Genomic DNA, 23229 nt, shown 5'->3' with positions numbered 1-23229 from the left:
TGGGAGTTGGAGGCAGAAGAGACAGGAGTTAAATATTGAGCTATGTGGCAAGTTCAGGGCCAGCCTGGAATTCATGAAACCCAGTCTCCAAACAAACAAAAATAAAAAAAGAACTGACATCATTCTTGAGTGATGCAAATATTAAAAACATATATTTTATTAGCAAAAAATAAACTAGGTTTTTTGTTAGTTTAAAAAAAATAAAAAATAAAATAATGCTTCTCTAATGAAGAATAGATTGTTGTATAAACTCTAGTGTAGTTATTTGGCCAAGGTGAATTGTTTGAGACCATGGATATCTGGTCTCCTCAAAAGCCGTGAATTAAATGAGAATTATTTTCCTTTTCAAATCATTTGCATAATTCTACATATATATTGTTAAAAGACATCAATGACCTCGGAAGTATTGGTCTCTAGCTCTTTCCTCGACTTCCTACCTTTCATACCTTAATAAAAGTCGAGATAGGATTAAAGTATCAGAGCGCATGCCTCATGCAATGCCACCATCTTCCTTCCTTCAGTCAAGGGCATCTCCCATGATCAACAGCAAGGTATTCACAGGATGCCCATCACAGTGTTCATTAGCCATATCATGATTTTCACCTGCAAGGGATTTGATAGCTTTGAAATAAGAGAACCTTGACAGAGAATGTAAACGATGAGCTGATGTCCTCTGAGCCTCTCACCAGAACTGCAGCTTTCAGAGGCAGAGCCACCCAAGGCTTATCACAAATGCAGAATGACATCATTGGAACAGCAGAAAGTGGAGCAGTGAAATTGTAATTTTATGCAGTTCTATTAATTTTTCTTATTTCATGTTCCAAATCTGACAATTACATTTAAAATTAAAAAAAACTTGTTTCCCCTTTCCTACCTTACTTTTCTTTCTTCTTTTGCCCCATTCCTTCTCTTGTTTGTGTCTTTCTTTCCATTCAATGATACTGGAGACTGAACTCAGAGCCTCAGGCATGCTAGACAAGTACCTATGTAAGCTATATCCTCAGTTCAACAAACTCTTTTTATGTAAAGTCATGCTCATTTCTGATAACCTTTTAAAATGACACTGTATTGCTTTTTGCAATGTTGTAGTTTTTCAGAAGTAAGTCTGATAGCTTAGTTCTTTGAACTGTTTATACAGCATAATTCATCGTGTCATTAGGGTCAAAGGGATTTTCTTCTGAATTAAGTGAGAAAATTAAGAACTTAACATTTAGAAACTCATTTATTTTGGAAAGAATCAGCAATTTGGAATTAAAAGGAAAGTCTGTGTGCTTCATTTGCATGTATATTTGTGTATCACATGTGTGTCTAATGCCAGGAGGAGGTATCAGACCCACTGAAACTGGAGTTGCAGACGGTTGTAAGCCATGTGTGTTCAGGGAATCAAATCTCCTGGTCCTATGGATGAACAGTCACTGCTGTTAACCATTGAGCCAGCTGTCTGCCTCAGTGGTTCTCAACCAGTGGTCATGACCCCTTTGATAGTTGCATGTCAGATATATTGCATATTAGATATTTACATTACAAATCATAACAGTAACAAAATTATAGTCATGAAGTTGCAATGAAATAATTTTATAGTTGTGGGTCACCACAATTTAAGGAACAGTATTAAAGGGTTGTGGCATTAGGAAGGTTGAGAATCTCTGCTCTAGCTCCTAGAATATATTTAATATAACTATTTTTAAATTTTAATACAATGTATTTTGACCCATATTTATCTCTGCTACTTCCTTTAAGTAAATTGTTCTCAAGCCATGGGTCACAACCCTGTTTGGCAAACCTCTGTCTCCAAAAATATTTACATTATGATTCATGACAGTAGCATTATTACAGTTATATGGTAGTAAGGAAAATAATTTTATGTTGGGGGTCACCACAACATGAGGAACTGTATTAAAGGTCACAGCATTAAGAAGGCTGAGAACCATTGTTTTAATTCCTAGATCCACTTCCTGTCTCCCACTGAATTTAACTGTTCATATGCTTATGGTGTGGTCTTATGGATTTTGCATCTAATGGAGCAGGGCCAATCTACCAGGGGCTTAATCCTTAAAGAAAAATGACCCTCCCTCCCAAAGCAGAAATCAACTCTCAACCACCCCAGGTTGCAGTGGGGTTCATAGGCTGCTTTTCCCCCTTCTGTGTTAAAATACTACCTGCCTTGATCTTGGGAAGGTCTTGGGCATGACACCACAAATGCTGTGCCTTCAGGAGTACAACATCTCTTCATGTCCAAAAGATACTACTGTTTGTTGTGGTTCTTCCTGACCTCTGACTCTTACATATTTCCACCCCCTCCTCTGCCTTGATCCCTGATCCTCAGGGAGAAGATGCTTATTATAGCTTTCACATTTTGGTAGAGCATCTTGAAGACATTCATTCTCTTTGACCAGTAATAAGTTTCTGTGCAAACCTCTATTCACTGCACAACCAAACTTCTCTAATAAATTCTGAGAGCAACACTAATCTATGGGTATAGAGATATGCATTTAAAAGACAATTTGGCACCATATACATTTAACAGAACAATAGTAACAGGTTTACCCACAGGGCTATGATCTCCCAAAATTGGCCAAATTTTATAGTATCAAATATCTGTTTCTTCCCAAGGAATGGGCCTCAAATCCAAGCAGAATGTGATTGGCCACCCCAATAATAGTCATGTCACTATTGTCCCTTGGGGATATCTTGCCATGCCATTAGGTATTAGTTACTTCAGCTCATAGATTTCAGAGCTGGGAAAGACTGTGGATAGTCTGCCTCTCCAGCAGCCTAAACAGCACCTTCTAGTACTTTGAATGTTATCAAGCTTCCATTTTCAGTACCTACTTGATTTCTTTATGTCCTGTGACAAAAGTGGATAGTATTTTCAACACTAGGATCTTACCTTCAAGTTCTGGAGTGTGACTGTCTTAGTTAGGGTTTCTATTGCTGTGAAGAGACACAAGGACCATAGCAACTCTCATAAATGAAAACATTTTATTGGGTCTGGCTTACAGTTTGAAAGGTTTAGTCTATTTTCATTATGGCAGGAAAGATAGCAGCATGCTTGTGAGCATGGTTCTGGAGAAGGAGGTGAGAGTTCTACATCTTGATCTGCAGGTAGCAGAGAAGACCATGTGCTATTTTGGACTCAGGAAAGGAATAAGCATGGTCAAGAAACTACAGAAAAAATATGAAGCCATAATTACCAAAACACAAAGGACCACTGACACAACGAAAGTCAATGATGAATGATTGCGATCAACGCACACTTTCAATAACCTTAAATATTATCGACATTGATTCTCCAGTAAAAGACACTGACTTGGTAAATGGATCAAGAAACAAAATCCATATGACGGCTCTCTGCACGACGGTCATCTTGGCTCTAAAAACAGGCACTGCAGTAGAGTAAGATGGTGCTGCCCTCTAATCAAATGGGGCCAGGAAACAAGTCACTGCTCTCCTAATATCTTACTAGACTGAATTCAAACTAAGACTAAACTGAAAAAGGACACTTCATTCTAATCAAGTGAACAATCAATCAAGAACACTATCCTAAACATTGGGTGCACCAAACTCTAGTACAACCAATTTCATTTTTTGTTAAAAAAAATAGATATTACTGGATTTAAAGTACAACTTAAGATCAATCCATTAGTAGAAGATAATTTTAATACCCCATTTTCTACAGTGGACAAGTCATCTAGACAAAAATAAAAGAGACACATCAGAATAAAATAACATTAGACATCAAATAGACTTACCAGGTCCCTACAGAATGTTCCACCTGTACTGGCTGGTTTTATGTCATTTGTCACAAGCTAAAGTCATCTGAAATGAGGGGGCCTTCCTTGAGGAAATTCCTCCATAAGCACAAGCAGCAGGCAAGCCTGTGAGCATTTTCTTAACTAGTGATTGGCTAGGGATCCAGCCCACTGTGGGTGGTGTCATCCCCAGGCAGGTGGTCCTAGGTTCTATAACAAAACAGGATGAGGAGGCCATGAGGAATGAGGCAGTAAGCAGCACCCCAGTCCCCATAGCCTCTGCATCAGCATCTGCCCTGAGGTCCCTGTCCTATTGGAGTGCCTATTCTAACTTCCTTCAACTCTGAACGGTCCTGTGGGATTATACACCAAACAAACCTTTTCCTCCTCTAATTGCCTTTTGGTCGTGGTGTTTCATCACAGCAATAGAAATCCTAACTCAGATACTACCCAAATACCAAAGATTATACTTTCTACTCAGCAGCACGTGGAAGCTTCTCTAAAACAGACCACACCTTGGGACAAAAAAACAAGTCATAACAAATTCAGGAATACTGAAATAACTAAGTATGTCTGATCTAACTGTAGTTCGATAAAACTGAAGATCAATAGCAACAAATCTTTAGTAAATACACAAACCCATGACAATTAAACAACCCCATTGCTGAATGAGAAATGTGTCAGAGAAAAATTCAAAAAAGAAAATTTTCTGAAACTCAATGAAAATGAAAATACAACAATGAAATCCTCTGGAGCATGCTGGAAGCAATCCTATGAGGAGAATTCACAGCTCCAAATACACATATTTAAAAGTCAGAATTGCAAATGAATGGTGGAATGATACAACTCAGAATTTCGGAAAAGCAAGGACAAACCAAATATAAACTCTGTTGACAGAAATAAATAATATGGAGTAGATACTAATAAAATAAAGACAAAGAAAACAATGCAAAGAATTGACAAGTGAGCTGGTTCTTTGAAAACGTGATTGACTCACCCTTGGCACAACTAACCAGAATAATGAAAACAAATGAAGCAATCAGAAATGCATAGGAAAATATTATAGCATACTACTAAAATGTTCAGAATATCATAAGGGATATTAAAAGACTAGATTCCATTAAGATCAAAAACCTAAAATAAAAGGAACAATTACTAGATTCATCTAAACTACCAATATTAAACCAAGAAGTCAATAATCTAAACAGACCCATATCAAGAAAACTAAAATATAGTAAAAGGCCTTCCAACTAAAACAATGGATTCACAGCACAAATCTCTTAGACTTTCCAAAAAGATCTATAGTCAATCTTTTCAAAACAATTTTTAAAAACTAACAAAAGACCAAAAAATGCTCTCAAATTCTATGAATCTAGTATTACTCTTATACCAAAAACAGAAAAAAAATACACAACAAAAAAGAAAGCTACAGGCCAATATCTCTGATAAACATAGGTTTAAAGATATTCAAAAAACATCTAAAACTCAAATATAGACACATATCGAAAACCTTATCCATCACGACCAAGTTATTTTTATACCTGAGATGCATAGATGGTTTAACATATGCAAAGCAATAAATAATAAACTGTTTAATATACAGACTTAAAGACCAAAAAAATCATATGTCAATAAATGTAGAAAAAGCTTTTGGCAAAATACAATATGTTTTCATGACAAAAGTCCTGGAGAGTGGGACTAGCAGGAATATACCTCAATATAATGAAAGCTGTATGCAAGAAACTCACAGTCATTATTATTTAAAATGGAGAAAAACTTGAAGGAACTTTACTGGAATTAGAAAGGAGACAGGGGTGTTCACTAACCCTACTTCTTTCCATTATTGTGCTCAAATCCCTTGCTGGACCAAGAAGGCAAAAGAAGGACATTAAAGGGATCTTAATAGGAAACAAAAATCAAATTATGCCTATTGCAGATAACATACTATTGTACGAAAAAGATACCAAAACTTCTGTCAGAAAACTCCAAGAAATTATAAACAAATCCAGCAATGCAGCAGAATACAGAATCAACTTGTACAAATCAATAGCTTTTTTATCCACCACCAACAAAAATCATTAAGAAGGAGCATCGATACACCATTTCAGTAGTTCCAAAAACAATAAAAGGCCTAGGAACGAACCTAACCAAGGAGGTGAAAGACAAGTACGATAAACTTGAAAACCCTGAAGAAACAGACTGGGAAGGCTCTAGAAAATGGAAAGGTATCCTGCGTTCGTAGATTGGCAGAATTCATTTAGTGAAAATGACCATTCTACCAAAAGCCATTTACAGATTCAGTGAAATCCCAAGCAAAATGTCTAATTCATTCTTCAGAGCAATCGAATAAACTACTCTAAAACTTATATGGAACCACAAAGACCTCAGATATCCAAAACAATCCTGAGCAAAAAGAAAAATGGTGAAAGAATTGCTCCATTCCAGTTATCAAGATATAGTAGAGATATGCGGTAAGAAAAGACAATGGAGCTGGCACAATGATAAATGTAGACACACGGAACAAAATTGGAGAGTCAAACATGAGTACACATAACCATTTCACATTTAACAAAGACACCAAAAATATACACTGGAGAGAAGAAACTATCTTCAACAAATAATACAGAGAAAATTGGATGCCTACAGGTAGAAAAATAATACTAGACCCCTAGCTATTGCCTTGCCAAAAAGTAACTCCAAATGGATCAAAGTCTTCAATGTTAAACCTGAAACTGAAACTTTTAGGTGAAAACATAGGTTGTAGCCTACCTGATGTAGTTGTACAGAAGGACTTTCTTAATAGGTCCCAATTTGTCCAAGTATTAAGGCTAACAAATGGGAAATGGAACTTCATAAAACTGAGACATCTGAAGAGCCGACGTAACAATGTATCAAGTGATGAGGAAGTCCATAGAATGGGAGAGAATCTTTGCCAGTTTTACATCTGGCAGAGGATTAATAGACAGAATATAAAAAAGAACTCAAGAAAGTGGAGACAAAACAAAAATTGCTACACATAAATTATCTCAAAATATGTTCATCGTCCCTAGCAATTAGGGAATTACACATCAAAATAGGTTTGAGATTTTGTCTTACCCTACTGTGAATATAAACAAAACAACCAGTGTCAGATTCTGAAGAGGATGTATGGGAAAGAGAGCATCACCATTGTCTGTTGGGAGGAATGCTAACTGGCTCCACCACTCTGAAAATCAATGTAAGGAATTCTTAAAAAGTTAGAAATAAATTTACCATATTACCAAACTGTAACACTCCTTGGCATATGCCCAAAGGGCTCGACATCCCACTCCACAGATACCTGCTCATCCATGGTTGCTGCTGCTCTAAATATCTTTCAGCTGATGAACAGATAGTGAAAATGTGGTATATTTACATAACGGAATACTACTCGGCTATGAAGAAAAACAAAATCATGAAAGTTTCAGGTAAATGAATGAACAGATTACAGTGAGTGAGGTAACATAAACCCAGAATGACAAGGGCCAATCGCTTTCTGTCATCTGAGGTCATAGCTCCACATCTTCAGATGTGAGTGTATAATCTGGAGTAACTGCGGAAACCCAGAGAGTGACAAGAGACTATTTCACAGGTATGAAAGTGGAACAGCCACTAATAGGCAACTAGCAAGGTATACGTGATCTAAAGGAGGAATGTGAAAAATAAGGTGACTGCAATTAATAATAGGGAGAGAGATAAAGAAGAAAGGAGGAGGGCAGAATGGCAGTAAGGATATCTGAAAACTTACAAGGAACATACCATTAACTACTTATGTGCCAATAGTGATAATACACAAAAGCTTGTGTACACATATACCCCATACATATACACATACACATACACATACGCATACGCATACGCATACGCATACGCATACGCATACGCATACGCATACGCATACGCATACGCATACATATACATATACATATACATATACATATACATATATACATTTAGAGCCACAGACTATCTAACAAATATCCAAACACCAGACATGAGAATCCCACTTTTGAGTTGCTGGTCAGGGTTGTGTAAGAGACTCCCAAACATTATAGGCCATTGGTACTGCCTTTGTTTACCTCCCATAGATGAGAGGAAAGTCTCTACTGACTAACATATCAGCATCATAACCTGAGCTGGATCTAATCTGGAAGCCTCCTTCCTGAGGTCTAGCTTTCATTATACCATAAAGCTCCAGGAAAGCTTCCAATGAAGGGAAGCAATTAACAGTCCTACTCAGATGTGACCCCTATGGACCACAACAATGTCCAATAGGGCGCAGTAACTTTAAGGGTACAGAGGTAGCCTGTATAGCTTAGTAGTAACCATCAGCTCTATAATTTGATTGCAGGACAATAAGAAGAGAATCATGCCTGGTACTAAAATCTAGCCAACTACCCATGGAGAGTAAAGTTATAGATCTCAAAAGAAAACCTATGAACCAGCATAACCCCTATCTGCATTCCACATATCTATTCTTATACCAAAAATAAGTGTAGTTTTTTACCTCTCACCTCTCACCAAGGAAAATTGCCTTTGCAGCAGACATGGCATTACAGAAAACTACAGCTTTTCAAAACCCAGAGTTGTGGATCCCAGTTCCAACTGACACACCTGTCACACCACTCCTATACCTAAGGCTCGGGAATCTTTGCAGAAGAGAAGACTAGAAGGATCATAAGAGCCAGAGTTTGCTGTGAGACTATGTTTGCTAGAAATGTCAGAGGAGTTACACCTGTGACATTTCACCAACATGGTTGATTAATCAAGATCCGAACAAGGATGATCCCATAAGCATACAAACATGGCAACAGGAAGTTCACGAGGTCTCAACCTTAAAAAAACCACAAACAACACCAAATGGTTATTCTTGACAACATATACGCACAAGTAATATTGTATGAAACTGAGCAGTGTGTGTGTGTGTGTGTGTGTGTGTGTGTGTGTGTGTGTGTGTAGCAATATTTTAACAAGAGATCATGAGTTTGAATGAGAGAAAAAGGTTACATGGGATATATTGGTTGGAGGAAAGAGATGATGGGACATGATATAATTATACACACACACACACACACACACACACACACATATTTTAAAAGACTGAAACCAACATGCACATAAGTGGTAGTCACAAGTGCTCTAAAAGAACACATGTCTGACTGCATTTGAGTATAACCAGTTAGTACATATTTGAGTCCTGAACATCTCTTCATTAATTAAAAAAAAAAGAATATTAGTTGATGTCCCTGTAGTATAGGTCATGTCCTAAATTAACAACTATATATTTTTTGAACCACAGAAAATTTAAAAACATTCACTAAAAACTTACATTTAATCAGATTGCAGTTAGCAACCCATGGTTTAAAAATATTAAACAGATAAGACAAACCGATTTGACAACAGGATAAACTAAATCTTTCCCTTACTATTTTTTCTTTTCTTTTTCTTTTTTTTTGCTTTACTATTTTTATACAATGGTTTTCATTGTGATATTCAAAATAGCTGTCTTGTATCCTTCTGGTATGGGAATATAAACTATGTTTATAGCGGGTGGCATATATATTGGTATTCCATACTCACATATGATTGAGAGAAATGATTACTTTGGGGAGCCCAAACGAAACACACTGAAGTTAACTCATTAAAATATGCCTTAAATTTATCTTTTCCTAAGCCATGGTAAAAAAAAATTAGGTAATAGAGCTGAAGTCAATCCCATAATTTACTGATAGCTTAACATCTCATTACAAAGGGTGGATGAGTTCTAACTTCCTGAATTTATTTTCCAAAAATAATTCTGTTTGCCAATTATACAATGTTTTCTCTTTCTAAACTCCTCACGCTCATTGAGCTGTCAGTGTCTTTCAATTTTTTAAATTCTTTGATAAAATTATGATTGTTATTTTAAATTTTGTATCCTCAGGGTTTATCTAGGTAATTTCCTCTGGCACAAGGCGGGGTTGGAAGGAAGATACTGTCTTGATCTTTCATATTGCTTTTATTTTCCATGATGAGATTTGGACATGTGAACTTCTTTTGTTTGTCCTATGTCTGATATGGATAGAAAGCATTTTGGGGGCAGAGACGAGCATGTGCAGGTTACGTTGGGTCCATGACTTGGGTGTGGCTTAGGTGGAATGAAGTCAGGTGGATACGGAAGACTGGGATGATGCTCAGGGGCTGCATCTGGGTCCAAGACGAGAGTTTAAAAGTAGAGTTGGGGTTGGTAAGGATGCATGGAGAGAAGGATCAGGAAGATTCACTTGGCTAAACCCTGGAGAAGGATGTCAGTATCTGGCTGAATGGATAAGTGGGTTCAACGTGGGAAAGTCGTGTAGGGCATGGAAGTCCTGAAAGAAGCTTAGAGACTGGGTATTGTATAGGCAGTGTTGATCAAACAAGGCTAGGGCACTTGATATAGCACAAGGGCTGGATCTGGGGAGTTGAGAAAAATGCACGGATAGAAAGATCAGCAGAATTCAACGAGCTAGACCCTGGAGAAGGATCTACAGAATATTTCCCACTGAATAGCAGTAACCAAATAACACTAGGGCATTTCTCGTTACCTGCCCCAGTGTTCTGGGTTCCCAAAGGACACACACACACACACACACACACACACACACACACACACACACACACACACACACACACACCCTTTATATTTTTATATGTCTTAAACAGCTCAATGGTTGGGCTACTTCCTAACCTCCACATGGCTGACCCACCCCTCCCCCATATTCCTGAATTGGTTATTTACTAATACTGTATTCCGTCTTTGCTGCCCTAGACCCAAATGTGCAGTCCTCTTGGGCCACAGTCCGTGACACCTACATGATGGCTATACTCTTTGTCTTCTTCCCATATCAGGCCTGGTGTCTCTCTTCTTTCCCCAACATGGTGGCTCTTTCCCTTCCTGTTCCTTCCTCCATCTCTTACCTGGGAAATCTAAAAGTCCTGCCTCTATCTTCCTGTCCAACCATTGGCCATGGGCAACTTTATTTACCAATCAAAACAAACTAGGGGCAGGGTCTCTCAGTGTCTTACTTGCTGGACAGTGCAAACAGGTTTTTAGGGAACATAATTAGCATGAGAATACTAGCAGCTCCACATTGATTGTACTTTTACTGAATAGTTATAGGAGGCCTTCTGCTAGGAGGGAAGTTATTTTAGACCTGGTGACATTTAGCAACTGGACAATGCAGTTGTGAGAGCTTTGGTCTTGACAACTCTGTAAATAATTTGGAGTTCAGAGAAGCCTCATAAACTCCCCCAAAGCAGTACAACTAGGACCTGTGATTAAACTGAAGCTCAGACTTGATCCAATCTCTCCCAGACTTGTTCTTTCCAGCAATAAGAGCAGACATATTCATTGAAATACTGAGCAAGAGGTAATGAGTTTGGATTCTATTTTTTTAATAATACTTTTATCGTTAGTTGCTAAAATGTATTTATAGTCTCATAAAATGAGAATGACATAATATTTTCCCTCTATGAGAAAATATCTGAGGGAATTGGAAACAATTTAACTTCAAGAAAAATTGAATAAGCCAGGGCTCACAAACATCCTGATTCCTTGTGATGCTGTGAGAGGCAAGGTACATTACAAGGAAAGGATCACTGGCTGGAGGGAAGAACCAATCTCCAGATGCTCTTACTGAAAGAAAAGTCAGATATGAATCCTCCTGCCAGGTAGCCTTGATGGAATGAATTTGAAACTGGTAGCAAGTTTATGAAAAACTAAAAATACAAACACAATAACAACAGCTAAAAATAGCACAACAGCCTTCTGTGTGAGAGGAGCAGGCATCGAATCCTCTCAACCCCCAGAGCTAAAACACCAAGTAAGACAGAGCTCCTCAGACTTAGAAGTTCATAGACATGCCAAGTGAGAGGAATATACTTTGAATAGTTATAGATCTTTACAGAAATTGCATTTGTACAATTCTCCATGTTCTTTTAAGAGCATCTTTAAGTGGAGGCTTAAATATTTTTAAATAAAAATATGTATCATAGAATAAAAGCTATATTCTATGGCTATTAGGACTGAGTCAAGATGATGCATCTGACAAACTACTCACCATAGTCAATTAAAAAATAAATTTTAATAAAATTCAAGGATATTTTGCCTTAATAGCCTTCTATTTAACATAGTGTGGTCAGTTAGACTATCCCAAAATCATAGCCTTACTTCCTAATCTTTGTCATCTCTTATAGCTTTAGGAGAGCATTTTGACATTCATTGGCTATATTTCAATATTTAATGTAGCATAAGAATTATGTTTGCCTGTGGTAATTTTCCACAGGCTGAAGTATTGACTTCATTTGGTTTGGGCTGAAACAATTTATTTCATAAATATTGATCACATGCTAAGGACTTGGATGGCAAAGCGTTGAATAGTAATAGGTAACACTTCTTACTTGTTTGTTAAAATACTCAGTTTATGGTGAGAGCACAAGCAGAGTCCTACAGCCAAATATTAGGCAGTGCCTGAGGAGTCCTGTGGAGCAGAGGGAGGAAGGATTGCAAAAGCCAGTGAGATCAAAGGCATGACAAGAACATGGCCCACAGAATTATATAACAAACTTATTGGATCTCAAGTGGGGTCACAGAGGTCAGGGAGTCTATATGGGTCTGACCTAGGTTCTCTGGCATATATGTTATGGTTGTGTAGTTCCGTGTTCTTGTGATATCCTAACAGTGGCAGCAGGGTCTGTCTCTGACTCTTTTGTCTGCCTTTGGGACCCCTTTTCTTCTACCAGATCGCCTTGTCCAGCTTGATGTAGAATATGTGCCTGGTCTTATTGTAGCTTGTTAAGCCATATTGAGTTAACATACATGGAAAGCCTTCTTTTTTCTGAGGTGAAATGAAATGGGGGATGGATCCATGGAAAATAGGAGCAGTGAGGAGGAGAGACTGTGGGAAGGGGAAGGAGGCGAAACTGTAATATGTGTAAAATATGGGGATGTAAAATATGAGAGAAGAATAAATAAAAGAATAAAAAACATTTTAAATCACATCTCTATAGTATTTTAATGAGTGTTTTATAGTTTTATTATAAGTAATATAACAATATTACTTATGCCATCTATCTATTTAACTGTTTTCCCTCAGTTTACTCTTCAATCTATTCAAAATACCTTTATTGAACCTTTGATCACAGTGAAACAAAGACCCAATAGGCTAGAGATACAATTGAAAAAACGCTGATGATGCAATAGTCTTTTTTGATTTGTGTGTGTGTGTGTGTGTGTGTGTGTGTGTGTGTGTGTGTGTGTGTGTGTGTGTGTGTGTGTGTACAGAGCAGAGCAGCCCAAAGTTGATTTTGGGAATTGTCTTCTATTGTTTTTCTACCTTAATTTCTTGAGGCGAAGTTTCTCAATCAAATTCAGAGCTCTCCAGTATGGCTAGTGTGGCTAGCAAGTTTGCTTTCAGAGTTCCCTGTCTCCACCCTCTAGAGATGGAAATACAGGAGGACTGCTGCATTCACTCTGGATTTATGGAAGTTCCTGAGGGATATGAATATAATTCTCATGCATGAGTGGTAAACACTTAACTCCAGAACTAGCATTTCAATATCCTTTAAGATTTCCAAACTGTATTCCTAACCATGGAGTGGCTAAATTTTGCACTGGAGTGAGGTTATCAGAAGACATTTAGATCTTCACAATGAGGAGGAATTTCATATGTAAATTGAAATTTAAAGCAAGTCAATTCCACAAAATATGAAAGATACAAAATTCAAGGAACACAAGGGGGTCTTTGTGGGAAAAGATGATCAGTAAGAAGTGCATGGACAGACATGGCTGGCGAGTCAAGGGATGCCATACGCTTTGTTGTGAAGCAAAGGGGTGCCATATGCTTTGCTGGGATGTTGAAGGACGCCATGAGCTTTTCTGCCATGTTCATCCTTCAATGCAAAATTTGGATTTAATTTCATGAATTTCTTTTCCCCATAACTAATACTACAGTGAAGGTTATGTGTAGTAGTCTAATACCCATTATAGATTCAATATTATACATGGCTCAACATCTGGTAAATTGGGAGATCCTCCAGTATGTCACTCTAACTGGCCTCTCCTATATATTTGTGTAAATGTGACTCAGTAGCCACACAAGCTTTCTCAAAAGATCAGGTGATGCTCCCACTTTCACATTAGAAGCAGCTTTCAGTTCCAGAGGGACTTAAATAGTTGAATCACACGTCTCTGTGGAGTCATGTGACCTTTCATCTTCTTGACACTGCAAAGGTTCCTATTACAGTTCATCATTGTTCTTTAGTATAACTCTTCATTTTATTTTATGGCTTCATCCCCTGGTTACCTATGACCAAGCACATTATATGTAAAGTACTGTGGTTACATCTTGAAGTGCACACTTGAAGTGTACTCTTCCTTGCCTACAGGTTAAATAGCAGAGGAAAAACACTGTATTGGGGGAAAATTAAGCTTTCTGAGTTAGTTTTTATGAAATTTTTTATTTCCTTGCTCCATTTCTTATGATTAATCATAATTTTAGAACGTAAAGGAAAAACATAATTACCATAAAGTTCTCTATTGTTGTTATTATTTTTCCCAATTTTGTTTTCTGATACAGAGAAGCGAAATTTGAAAACAAAAGTTTTCAGACCATATTTTCTTAAGTAAGGAATGTCGAGAGTGGAAGAAACAGTTTTCCCGAGGGAAGAACATACCAATTGCATATCCAGTATCAAATTGCCATTTCAGAAAACACAGACAAGTAATGTAGGACTGATCAGGCTATATTTAGGAGTATATATGCATATAGATACATGCATATAAAAAAAGAGGCATGGATTTGAACGAAAACAATAATGGGTATTAGGAGGGCTTAGAGGAAGGAAAGAGGAGGAAATGTAGTTATATTAGAATATCAAAATTTAAAAGAAACTCTTAGAATAAATGATGAAATTCATCTTTCATGGTCCTTTGTCTGAACTCTTAGGAATATATTCCATGTTCATATCTTATACCTTCCAGACACAGTGCCTACTAGTGAAGACTAGTTAAATCTGTTAAAATAGACAAAAACTGATTCTGATGAGCAATGATTTCTGGGGTTCCACGGCTGATGAGACACTTTGTAGTCAGGGTTCGATAGCATGAGAATAACGGTGAAGATGTAAGGACTAGGAAGAGGATGCAGACCAGAAGACCGGGTGGCTTGTCAGTCTGCACAATCCATCCCAGTCGAGAGCGGTCTTAGTTGTCTGTGTACAAACATACCAGGACACATGTATGCAAGTGATCATTTTTTTTTCGGCTGAAAGCTATTGCCTTAAGGGATAAGACATTTGTTCTAATTACTTTGCTAATCATATTTCATAACCTTTTATAAATTGCCTTCAAACACATTCCACATATTTTTGAATGACTTTAATGATGACGAATTGTCAAACTTTGAAAGTGAATTAGGACTTGGTATCTTGGAAACTTCCCTATAGCAGAAGCATTAGAGTCAGCGATCAAAAATTTAAAAGATAAATGGGAGTAAAGGGTTAAAAGTGATTCTGGACTAGGAAAGGATAAGGAAGGGGCAAGGCCATAGTAGAGGAGAGAATATTGGGAGACCGAAATACACTAAAGGCTTTTGAAAAAGTCATATGGAAACCCATTACTGTAGAAGCTTCTGTATTCATACACTAAAAGACTTAAAATGATCTCTTAAAATCTCCCTTTAGACAGGGCAACAATACTACTAGACACCACAGACTGACAAAAAGCCAGTAAATTGTAGGTCGCTAAGGTTCCAAAGACCCCAAACTATTATAGGTATATGCCAATGCTTTTGTTGGCTTTCTAGAACTTGAAGGTATAATCCTGATACTGAAGACATCACGCACTTGAGTCATAGGACAGAAAGCAATTGAGCTGTTATTGACCTAGAAGCTTCATTCCTATTGGATAGTTTTCATAGTGTTGGAAGTTGCCACTGGAACATGCACGCCAATGGAAGTGTGAAGTAGTCATCAATCTTATGCAGCTGTGGATCTTGTGAGATACAATAATGACTATGCTTGATAAGACATGCCCACTGCTGCAGTAGTAGCACAAATGTCACAGGAGTAACCAACTACTTCCCATTGCATTTAAGACCTGCTCCATAATATAACTGACATTATTACTGGGATGAGAACTTTAGGTTAGACAAGTCACACACCATAGAATATAACTCACTACTATTATTCTGCTAAATGGACATAGTATTAAATTAACTCCTAATGACTTATCAGTCTATCCACAAATTGATGTATCTCTTTCATTTGCAATAGATAGCCAAGGTATAGAGAATAAGAGAATTAATTCATCATGCTTGCCTTAAATGGGACACATATCCCCTTTTTCCTTCCTCCCTTCCCCCTCCTCTCCCCTCCCCTCCCCTTCCTCCCTCCCTCCCTCCCTCCCTCCCTCCCTCCCTTCCTTCCTTCCTTCCTTCCTTCTTTTCTTCCTTCCTTCCTTGTTTCAAGACTCAGACATCTCTGGGAAAGAGGGTAGGACAAATGTAAGAATCAGAGGTAGCAGATGAGTACAAGGAAGCATATCCTTCTGGAAATAATAGGGTAGCTGTTCAAATGAACAGCAGGAGAAATAGCATGCACAAACCCATCAGATGCTCAAGCAGACCAAATGCTAGCATAGAGAATGAAGTACACTACTCTATTATTATTAGGTGATGAACTACTGGTAATTGTCAGTTGTGGGAAAAAGAAGGTCAATTTTATCTAACAGTGTAGACCCTAAGAAGTTGACCATGACCATGGTTATTAGAAGGCTGTACAACTAAGTATATTTGGACAGCATAAATTGCCCTTGATAGGAGAAAAAAATGTCACAAAAGAGGCTGAGTAGAGGAGGGGGTGTATCTGGAATAAGGTGGGGGAGAGTGAACATGATAAAAAAAATCATTGCATGAAATGCTCGACGTAGTAATAAAATATATAGAAGTAGGTAGAATTTTATGAAATAACCATTTCCGTAGGTAATTTTAAATTAAATACCGACAATGTACTTCAATCTAATAAAACATATGACAACAATAATGTGTGGAAGAGGAATCTCCAAGTTGTATTTACTGTTTATTTGGGTTCTGATGATATTCTGAAAGCATTGAACTCATTTACCAAAAACATTGTTAACCAGGCAAAGTAGAGAAGGACTGGGCTGAGAAAGCCAGAAACAGAATTTGCACCACTGTTACAAAACAAAGACTTTTTTAATCATTGAATTCTCTAGGACAGGATGGATGAGAAAACATATTTGCAAAGGTAAATGACAATGATATTTGCTTAGGGAAGGCAAAAAGTAACCTTTAGCAAGAATTCTATTTTTAAGTGGGTTTAAAATTTGAATTCACAAAATCTCAGTGTTAAAAAATTTGTGAGCTTAAAATATTAAATTAACTTGTTTTATTTTGCTTCTTAAAATGGAAAGACAGTCCACATCAGGGCAATTGTTTTGCAAATCACAAACTCAAGAAGATACTTCTTGTTGTAGATATCTCTTAGCTAATACAGGGATGGCCTAGTGTGCACACAGTCCTGGGTTTAATCTCTAGCAGCAGATAAACTAGGCATCATGGGACCCCATGTCCATAATCCTAGCACTTGGGAGGTAGAACAGGAAGACTGGGAGTTCAATGTCCTCTTTTGTTACGTAGGAGTTGGAGGTCAGTTTAAAATACATGAGACTTCTCCATCACAAAAGCAAAGAGGATGGTGTGAAGTTACTAGAATAGGAAGGAAGAAGTTACAGTGGAGTAATATTTAGAAGAAGAAAATTATACTTAGTTTGCTTGTTGGTTTTATTTATTTTCTTTCAAGACAGACCATTATTTACTTATTGTGAAATAGCTAAAATTTAGCAAAAATCTAAAACATTGTTGATATTTAGGGAAAAATATGTGAGGTCACATAGGAACTGGAATTCAAGGGGGATGGGGGAATGATGGAAGTCTCCACAAAGGAGAACCCCAAGTTCTGCTTCATAAAATCTGGGTATCACTTATGAGAAACATAGTATAGAATAGGTGAGTAGAGACTTTGGCTGCTACTTAGTATCAGGGAGTCAAAGTTTAAAACCAAAGACTAAAGGAAGGGTTGATGAGGTGGTCCAGGAAGCAAAAGTGACTACTATAAACGACCATTAACTTGAGCGAGAGCCAACTCTCATTGGAATACCCATGGTAGGACAGAATTATTCTTCTGACCTCCACACATACATGCTTCATGGCACACATTAAATAAAGAAATACAATGGTAAAATTTTTAAATTAAATGAATATAATATTTATGAGATTATAACAGAATCATGAGTCCTTTTACATACACAGAATAATGCCATCCATATTCAAAGAAAAATATAAACTTATAGCAACAACTCCAAGGTTTTGAATATGTTGTCATTATCTAGCATGGACTTAAGCTTTAGCTGTTTTCAAAGATACATAAGAAACAAGTTGTAATTAATTAGTTACAATTAAAAGATAGAGTAAAAGCAAAGTAGAAAATATAAGGTAGGGCTAAAAAATTAAAGAGAGCCTTCTGCCATTATCAGTACTACATCATATGTTAGGGACACTGACTTCAGAGGAGAAAGTGGGCAGATGTGAAATGTGTCTTCATGTTTGAGAATATCTTACTAAATGATTGCATTAGTTTTTTTTCTTGGAAATACTGAGATTCATTTCCAGGGCTTCTTAGTAAGGATAGCACTACAACATTGTAACCAGCAAGAAACCTCATGTGAGAACTGTTTCATTTATCACTAGGCACTAGATGAACCAGCCAGGACTGAAAGCAATTCCAAGGCCAGAGTGTCAGACCTACCAGTGGAGGTAATGACTTCAGTGTACCCTGCTTTGATATGCAATCCCCAAATTCATTGCTAACCCCCTTCCTGGTTTCCATTCTTCTAGTTGTGTTTCCCAGCACAGCTCAGGCAGCAAACTGAAGAGCTCTGTGCTACCATTGATAAGGTCTTGCAGGACTCCTTGTCTATGGTAATGCTGTAGAGTAGAATGTGCTATTCAAACCTTTGCTTTGCTTTTCTTCATTTCCCTCTGTCTTGTCACACGACGCCTCACAGGCTTGTTCTTCCCTTTTCTTTTGTCCTTTTCTCTTCCAGCATTCTTCTGATTCTCCTTCACGGCCCTCACAGACAATGTTGGGTTCTGAAACAATCAAAGTATGTATATATTTATAACAGTTTACTGTATTGTTCGATTTTTTGCATAGATAATTTCAAACTGTCATTCAAGGTTCAGCAGTAAACTAGGAAACCAACTTAGGAGCTAGCAATCAGTGTATACACTGCAAAGCATAGTGTTTACTATACTTTTTTGCTTCTGTTTACATGTATGCTCATAGGTCAGTCGTCAGAGAAATGCAATATAAAATTACTTTCAGCTGTGAATCAATTTAAGACAGTTTGAAAAATCAATATTCCAGGTTTTCCTTGTATTAATTTTGGACCATAGCTTCAGTTTAATGTAATTTATACATACTTAGAAGTGTAGATATGAAATTGACTATAGAAACACTCTGGTAGCTTTCATGTGGGTGTTAATCCAACAGTTCTTCGCTTCTTAACGATTGAATTGATTTCATTTTTCTGTGACTTAAACGAGCAGATCTTTGAAGATGTTAGGCTGTCAGAGGAGTTATGCTGTATATTTGGTTTTTTTTTTCATAATGTAACTGTTTTCATTTGTTAGGACAAAGGATACAGTTCCTTAATTTTATACCTTCCAATGCGTAATGTAGCTCCATTCATCTCAATTTCAATATCTATTTTGTTTTTCCTTTATGGATAACGAATTTTTTTTATCATTTACAGCCTTGTTTTTTTCTCTTTGATTGAATACACTTTTAGCATAAATTGTTTACAATGGGATATTATGTATCTGAGAAGATTTTGAATGTAGTCCTCATTTTCAGTTGCAACATTAGAGATAAATATCACAATTTTTTGTATGCCTTTTTGGTGGTATTTGCTTCAAGTATCTATTATGTTCATTCTATGGTTTTGGGCTTTGAGGCACTAGAAAGATAAAGGTAAAACCAGGTGAAAATTCTAGGGATTTTATTACAGTTGTGGAAGAAAAGATAGAGCTTACTCTGAGATCCACATGTGGAGTCAGAAAGACCAGTGATAATATCTTTAGGCCAAGGCATAGTAATATATGAATTTCTTGAGGCAACATGACTTATTTATGTGAGGATGTTGAAAAAGGCAGTGTATTTGAAATTTTCTGAACCAGGGACAAACAGCATAAAACTAGTTGGAGAATCTATTTGTTTTGGTATGAACTTTGGAAGTGAAGGAAAATATAAGAAAATAAAAGTGATCATTCTGGTTGCTGGGAAGAGGCTACTGAGGTGGTCAGGAGTACAGTGACTGATGGTGAGCTGGAAAGATAGATTCAAAGGAGCCATAGAGAAGCAAATGTGTTTGGGGCTTGATAATAATTCACATATGAGCAATAAAGGGGAGAAACCATGAATGAGTTATACATCTCTGCTTAGGGCACAGTGACATAGTTGCAGAATAATGGACGATAGAGGGTGTGATAATTTAGATAGTGTTTGCATGAGAATTGTAGGAATGGAGTCCTTCAGTCTGCAGCTAGTAGGAGACACATGGATAGCATGTATGGTGAGACTGTATAGAATTCCAAGGAGCAAAACATCATAGGTAGGTAGAGGTTGAGCCAGTCAAACATAGTATAAAGGTTATGTTAAGAGGATAATCAGAGCAGAATATCTTTATGAAAGCTGTGAGAGTGTGTAGTATAAGAGAATAGAGTTGTTTCTTGCTACTAGGAGGAAGGAAAAAATGTCTACAAGAGGCATTATAAAATCTGACTTGTGCATTTTGTAACTATATTATTGATGTTTATAGGAAGATCATGCTCAAATCTAAAGTTTTATAACTTTGCTAGAATATAATCCTTTTTGAACTTGACTTTCTTCTGTGATAAAGAAACCTTATATTTACCATTTTTAAGATGTGTTTTTCTACATGTGTCTTCTATACTTTTATCTTTTGTCTTTTTGTGTCCCTTTGCCCAGTTTTCTTTCAAAACATATATATATATATATATATATGTCAGTTTCTATACAATGTAAGATCATGTTTATTTGGAAATTTAAGCCATTTACACTTATTGTAATATTTGTCATATTGTACTGACTTCTGTTACCATTAATATTTTCAACAAATATTTTTGTTCTTTGTGATATTTTGATTAATTTTTATTTTCCTTTTGGTAACTTGACTTTTACTAATTTAAAACTGAAAAAGTAACTAGAAAATTTTATATTATATTTTGTTGTTTTTGTGGTTGCACACACATTACAAAGAGTGATTGCTGGGTGTTGGTAAACCGTTTCACACTGGATGATCGATAAAAAACAGACACTCGAGGGTGGAAGAGCGTCAGAGGAATGAAACCTGAGCAGATTTATAGAAGCATTACTTATTGATATATAAAAGCTAATTTTAGAGTAAGTTATTTCTCATACTAGTCCCTGATCTGATCTATGTGCTGACTATAGTTACACGTGATTCACACGCTTCTCAGTCTTCATTGTATACTATTTGCAGTGCTCGGTAATACAAGAATTTCAAGTTTGCCAGGAAGTCTTGTGACTGAAGTCATGCAAAACCCACAAAGCTCCTTCAGAAACACAGCTCTATGAATCTTAGAAAGCAATCATTGATTGGATACAAAAGATTTCTCTAGGGCTTGGGTGCACCTGAAAACAATCCCAGCACTCGGTGTTCCTGCCAGATACAAGGTTTACTAATTTCCACACTACGTGTTCTCCTTTTGTTTAAGCTATATTTAATTATGTTGAGGATTATATTTGTGCTGAAGGTTATACATCCTCAAAGTAAATAAGCCTAGCATGCTGTTGCACAGTCTTACATAAATAAGCCAGAATACATTTCCAAGCTAGTAAAGTTATTACAGCAAAAACAACTGTAACAATTACCGGAATAAGAAATCTATTAAAATAATGCATAGGATTAAATGAAGCTAAAGTGTCTGCAAGGCTCTCCACAGCATTCATTCGAGTCATATCAAACAATATTTTTGAGAAAGTATCCTAAAGTTCTTGATGTAAATCGTGAATCATTTGGGAAGAATGAAACTGATTCATCAAATGCATCTTAACCTTTTCTCAATCACACTTGCTTCCATTAAACTTTAAAGGTTTAATACAGTAAGAGGGAAATTCCAACCACATTTAAATCTCATTTGTTTTTTTCTAATATACTCAACTGATTTCTAATTAGCACTACAGCTTATCCTCAGACCAGCTATTTCATCAACTACCTCACCATCTATTTCATTCTGTGGGGCCCAAAGTTCTACAGGATGCTCATGATAGGTCTTAATAAAATCAGCAGTTTGAATTCCTTTATGAAGTATCAGTTCAGCTATAACAGCAAACAGCAGCTACCACAATGATCCCCATAACTACAGTATTAAAAAGTCCAGTCATCTGGCCAGTTCTTGATATCGTTTTGGCAAGCATCTGCACTATCGTCATCACAGTTGAGTCTAGTGTCACCCATCCATGGTCTCAACCGTTTCACCAGCATCTATTATGCTGATCTCACACTGAAAACTCCACAGTAAGGACTCAGAAGTGTGTGGGTAACATGGTCCCTCGATCCCTCAAGCAGCACATACATCATATCAGAGGTTCTGGTATGAGGAATGACTTAGAAAATTAAATTTAGTGTAACAGTCAATAACTTCTGAAAAGCTGCCCTGCTAACTTAGTCTGTTCAGAATGAGACTCTTAATCGCAGGGTTGTGGATTTGAACACCACGTTAGGCACCAAATGTTGATCAACTGTTTCACTCTGGACTACCTAAGAGAGACAATAAATGATGTCAGCAACAGGGTGGAGGAACAGCCTAAGAGGACTGAACTCCAAGCAGCTTTGCAGAAGTGTATTTATTGATTGTTATACAAATACTAATTTGAGAGTAAGTTGTTCCTCACACCAGTCTCTGGTCTGATCTATATGCTCACTGAAGGGAACGCATGACCCTCACAGTATTCAGTCCTTATTGTGTACCATTTGCAGTGCCCAAGAATACAAGGATTCCAGGTTTGCTGGGAGTATTTGGTAACTGATGTCATGCATGTTCATGAAGCTCCTTCAGAAACACAGCTCCATGAATCTCAGCAGACAATCACTGGTCAGATACAAAAGATTTCCTCAGAGCTTAGGTACACCTAAAGAGAACTCCAATACTCTGGTGTTCATGGCACATACAATGGTTTTTATTTACTATAGTTGGGTTTATGTAAAACTCAAAAAAAAAACCCTTAAGTGTCTTTTCCAATATTATATGAGACAATACTTTTCACTTTATACTTTTTATTAAATCAAGCCAAACATATAGACACACACTAT

The 23229-nt window shown here is 36.9% G+C and overlaps 1 protein-coding gene across 18 annotated transcripts in view; it reads left to right on the top strand.

Moving 5' to 3' along the window:
* The window catches only part of Mlip (muscular LMNA interacting protein), a 199064-nt gene that overhangs the window by 137261 nt on the left and 38574 nt on the right, over positions 1 to 23229 (top strand). For 7 of the 18 annotated variants that reach the window (XM_032911536.1, XM_032911529.1, XM_032911531.1 and 4 more), the window contains 3 exons: positions 18560 to 18625; positions 18707 to 18790; positions 18916 to 18975. The exons of 2 other annotated variants lie outside the window; for them this stretch is intronic. In XM_032911536.1, the coding sequence (XP_032767427.1) occupies positions 18560 to 18625; positions 18707 to 18790; positions 18916 to 18975 (210 nt within the window). The remainder of the gene's footprint in view (positions 1 to 18559; positions 18626 to 18706; positions 18791 to 18915; positions 18976 to 23229) is intronic. 9 more of the 18 variants (XM_032911538.1, XM_032911532.1, XM_032911528.1 and 6 more) reach the window with 2 other exon arrangements.

The sequence above is a fragment of the Rattus rattus genome, chromosome 8, assembly GCF_011064425.1.
Source record: "Rattus rattus isolate New Zealand chromosome 8, Rrattus_CSIRO_v1, whole genome shotgun sequence".
Lineage (NCBI taxonomy): Eukaryota > Metazoa > Chordata > Mammalia > Rodentia > Muridae > Rattus > Rattus rattus.
This window is presented reverse-complemented; position numbering and strand designations above follow the sequence as displayed.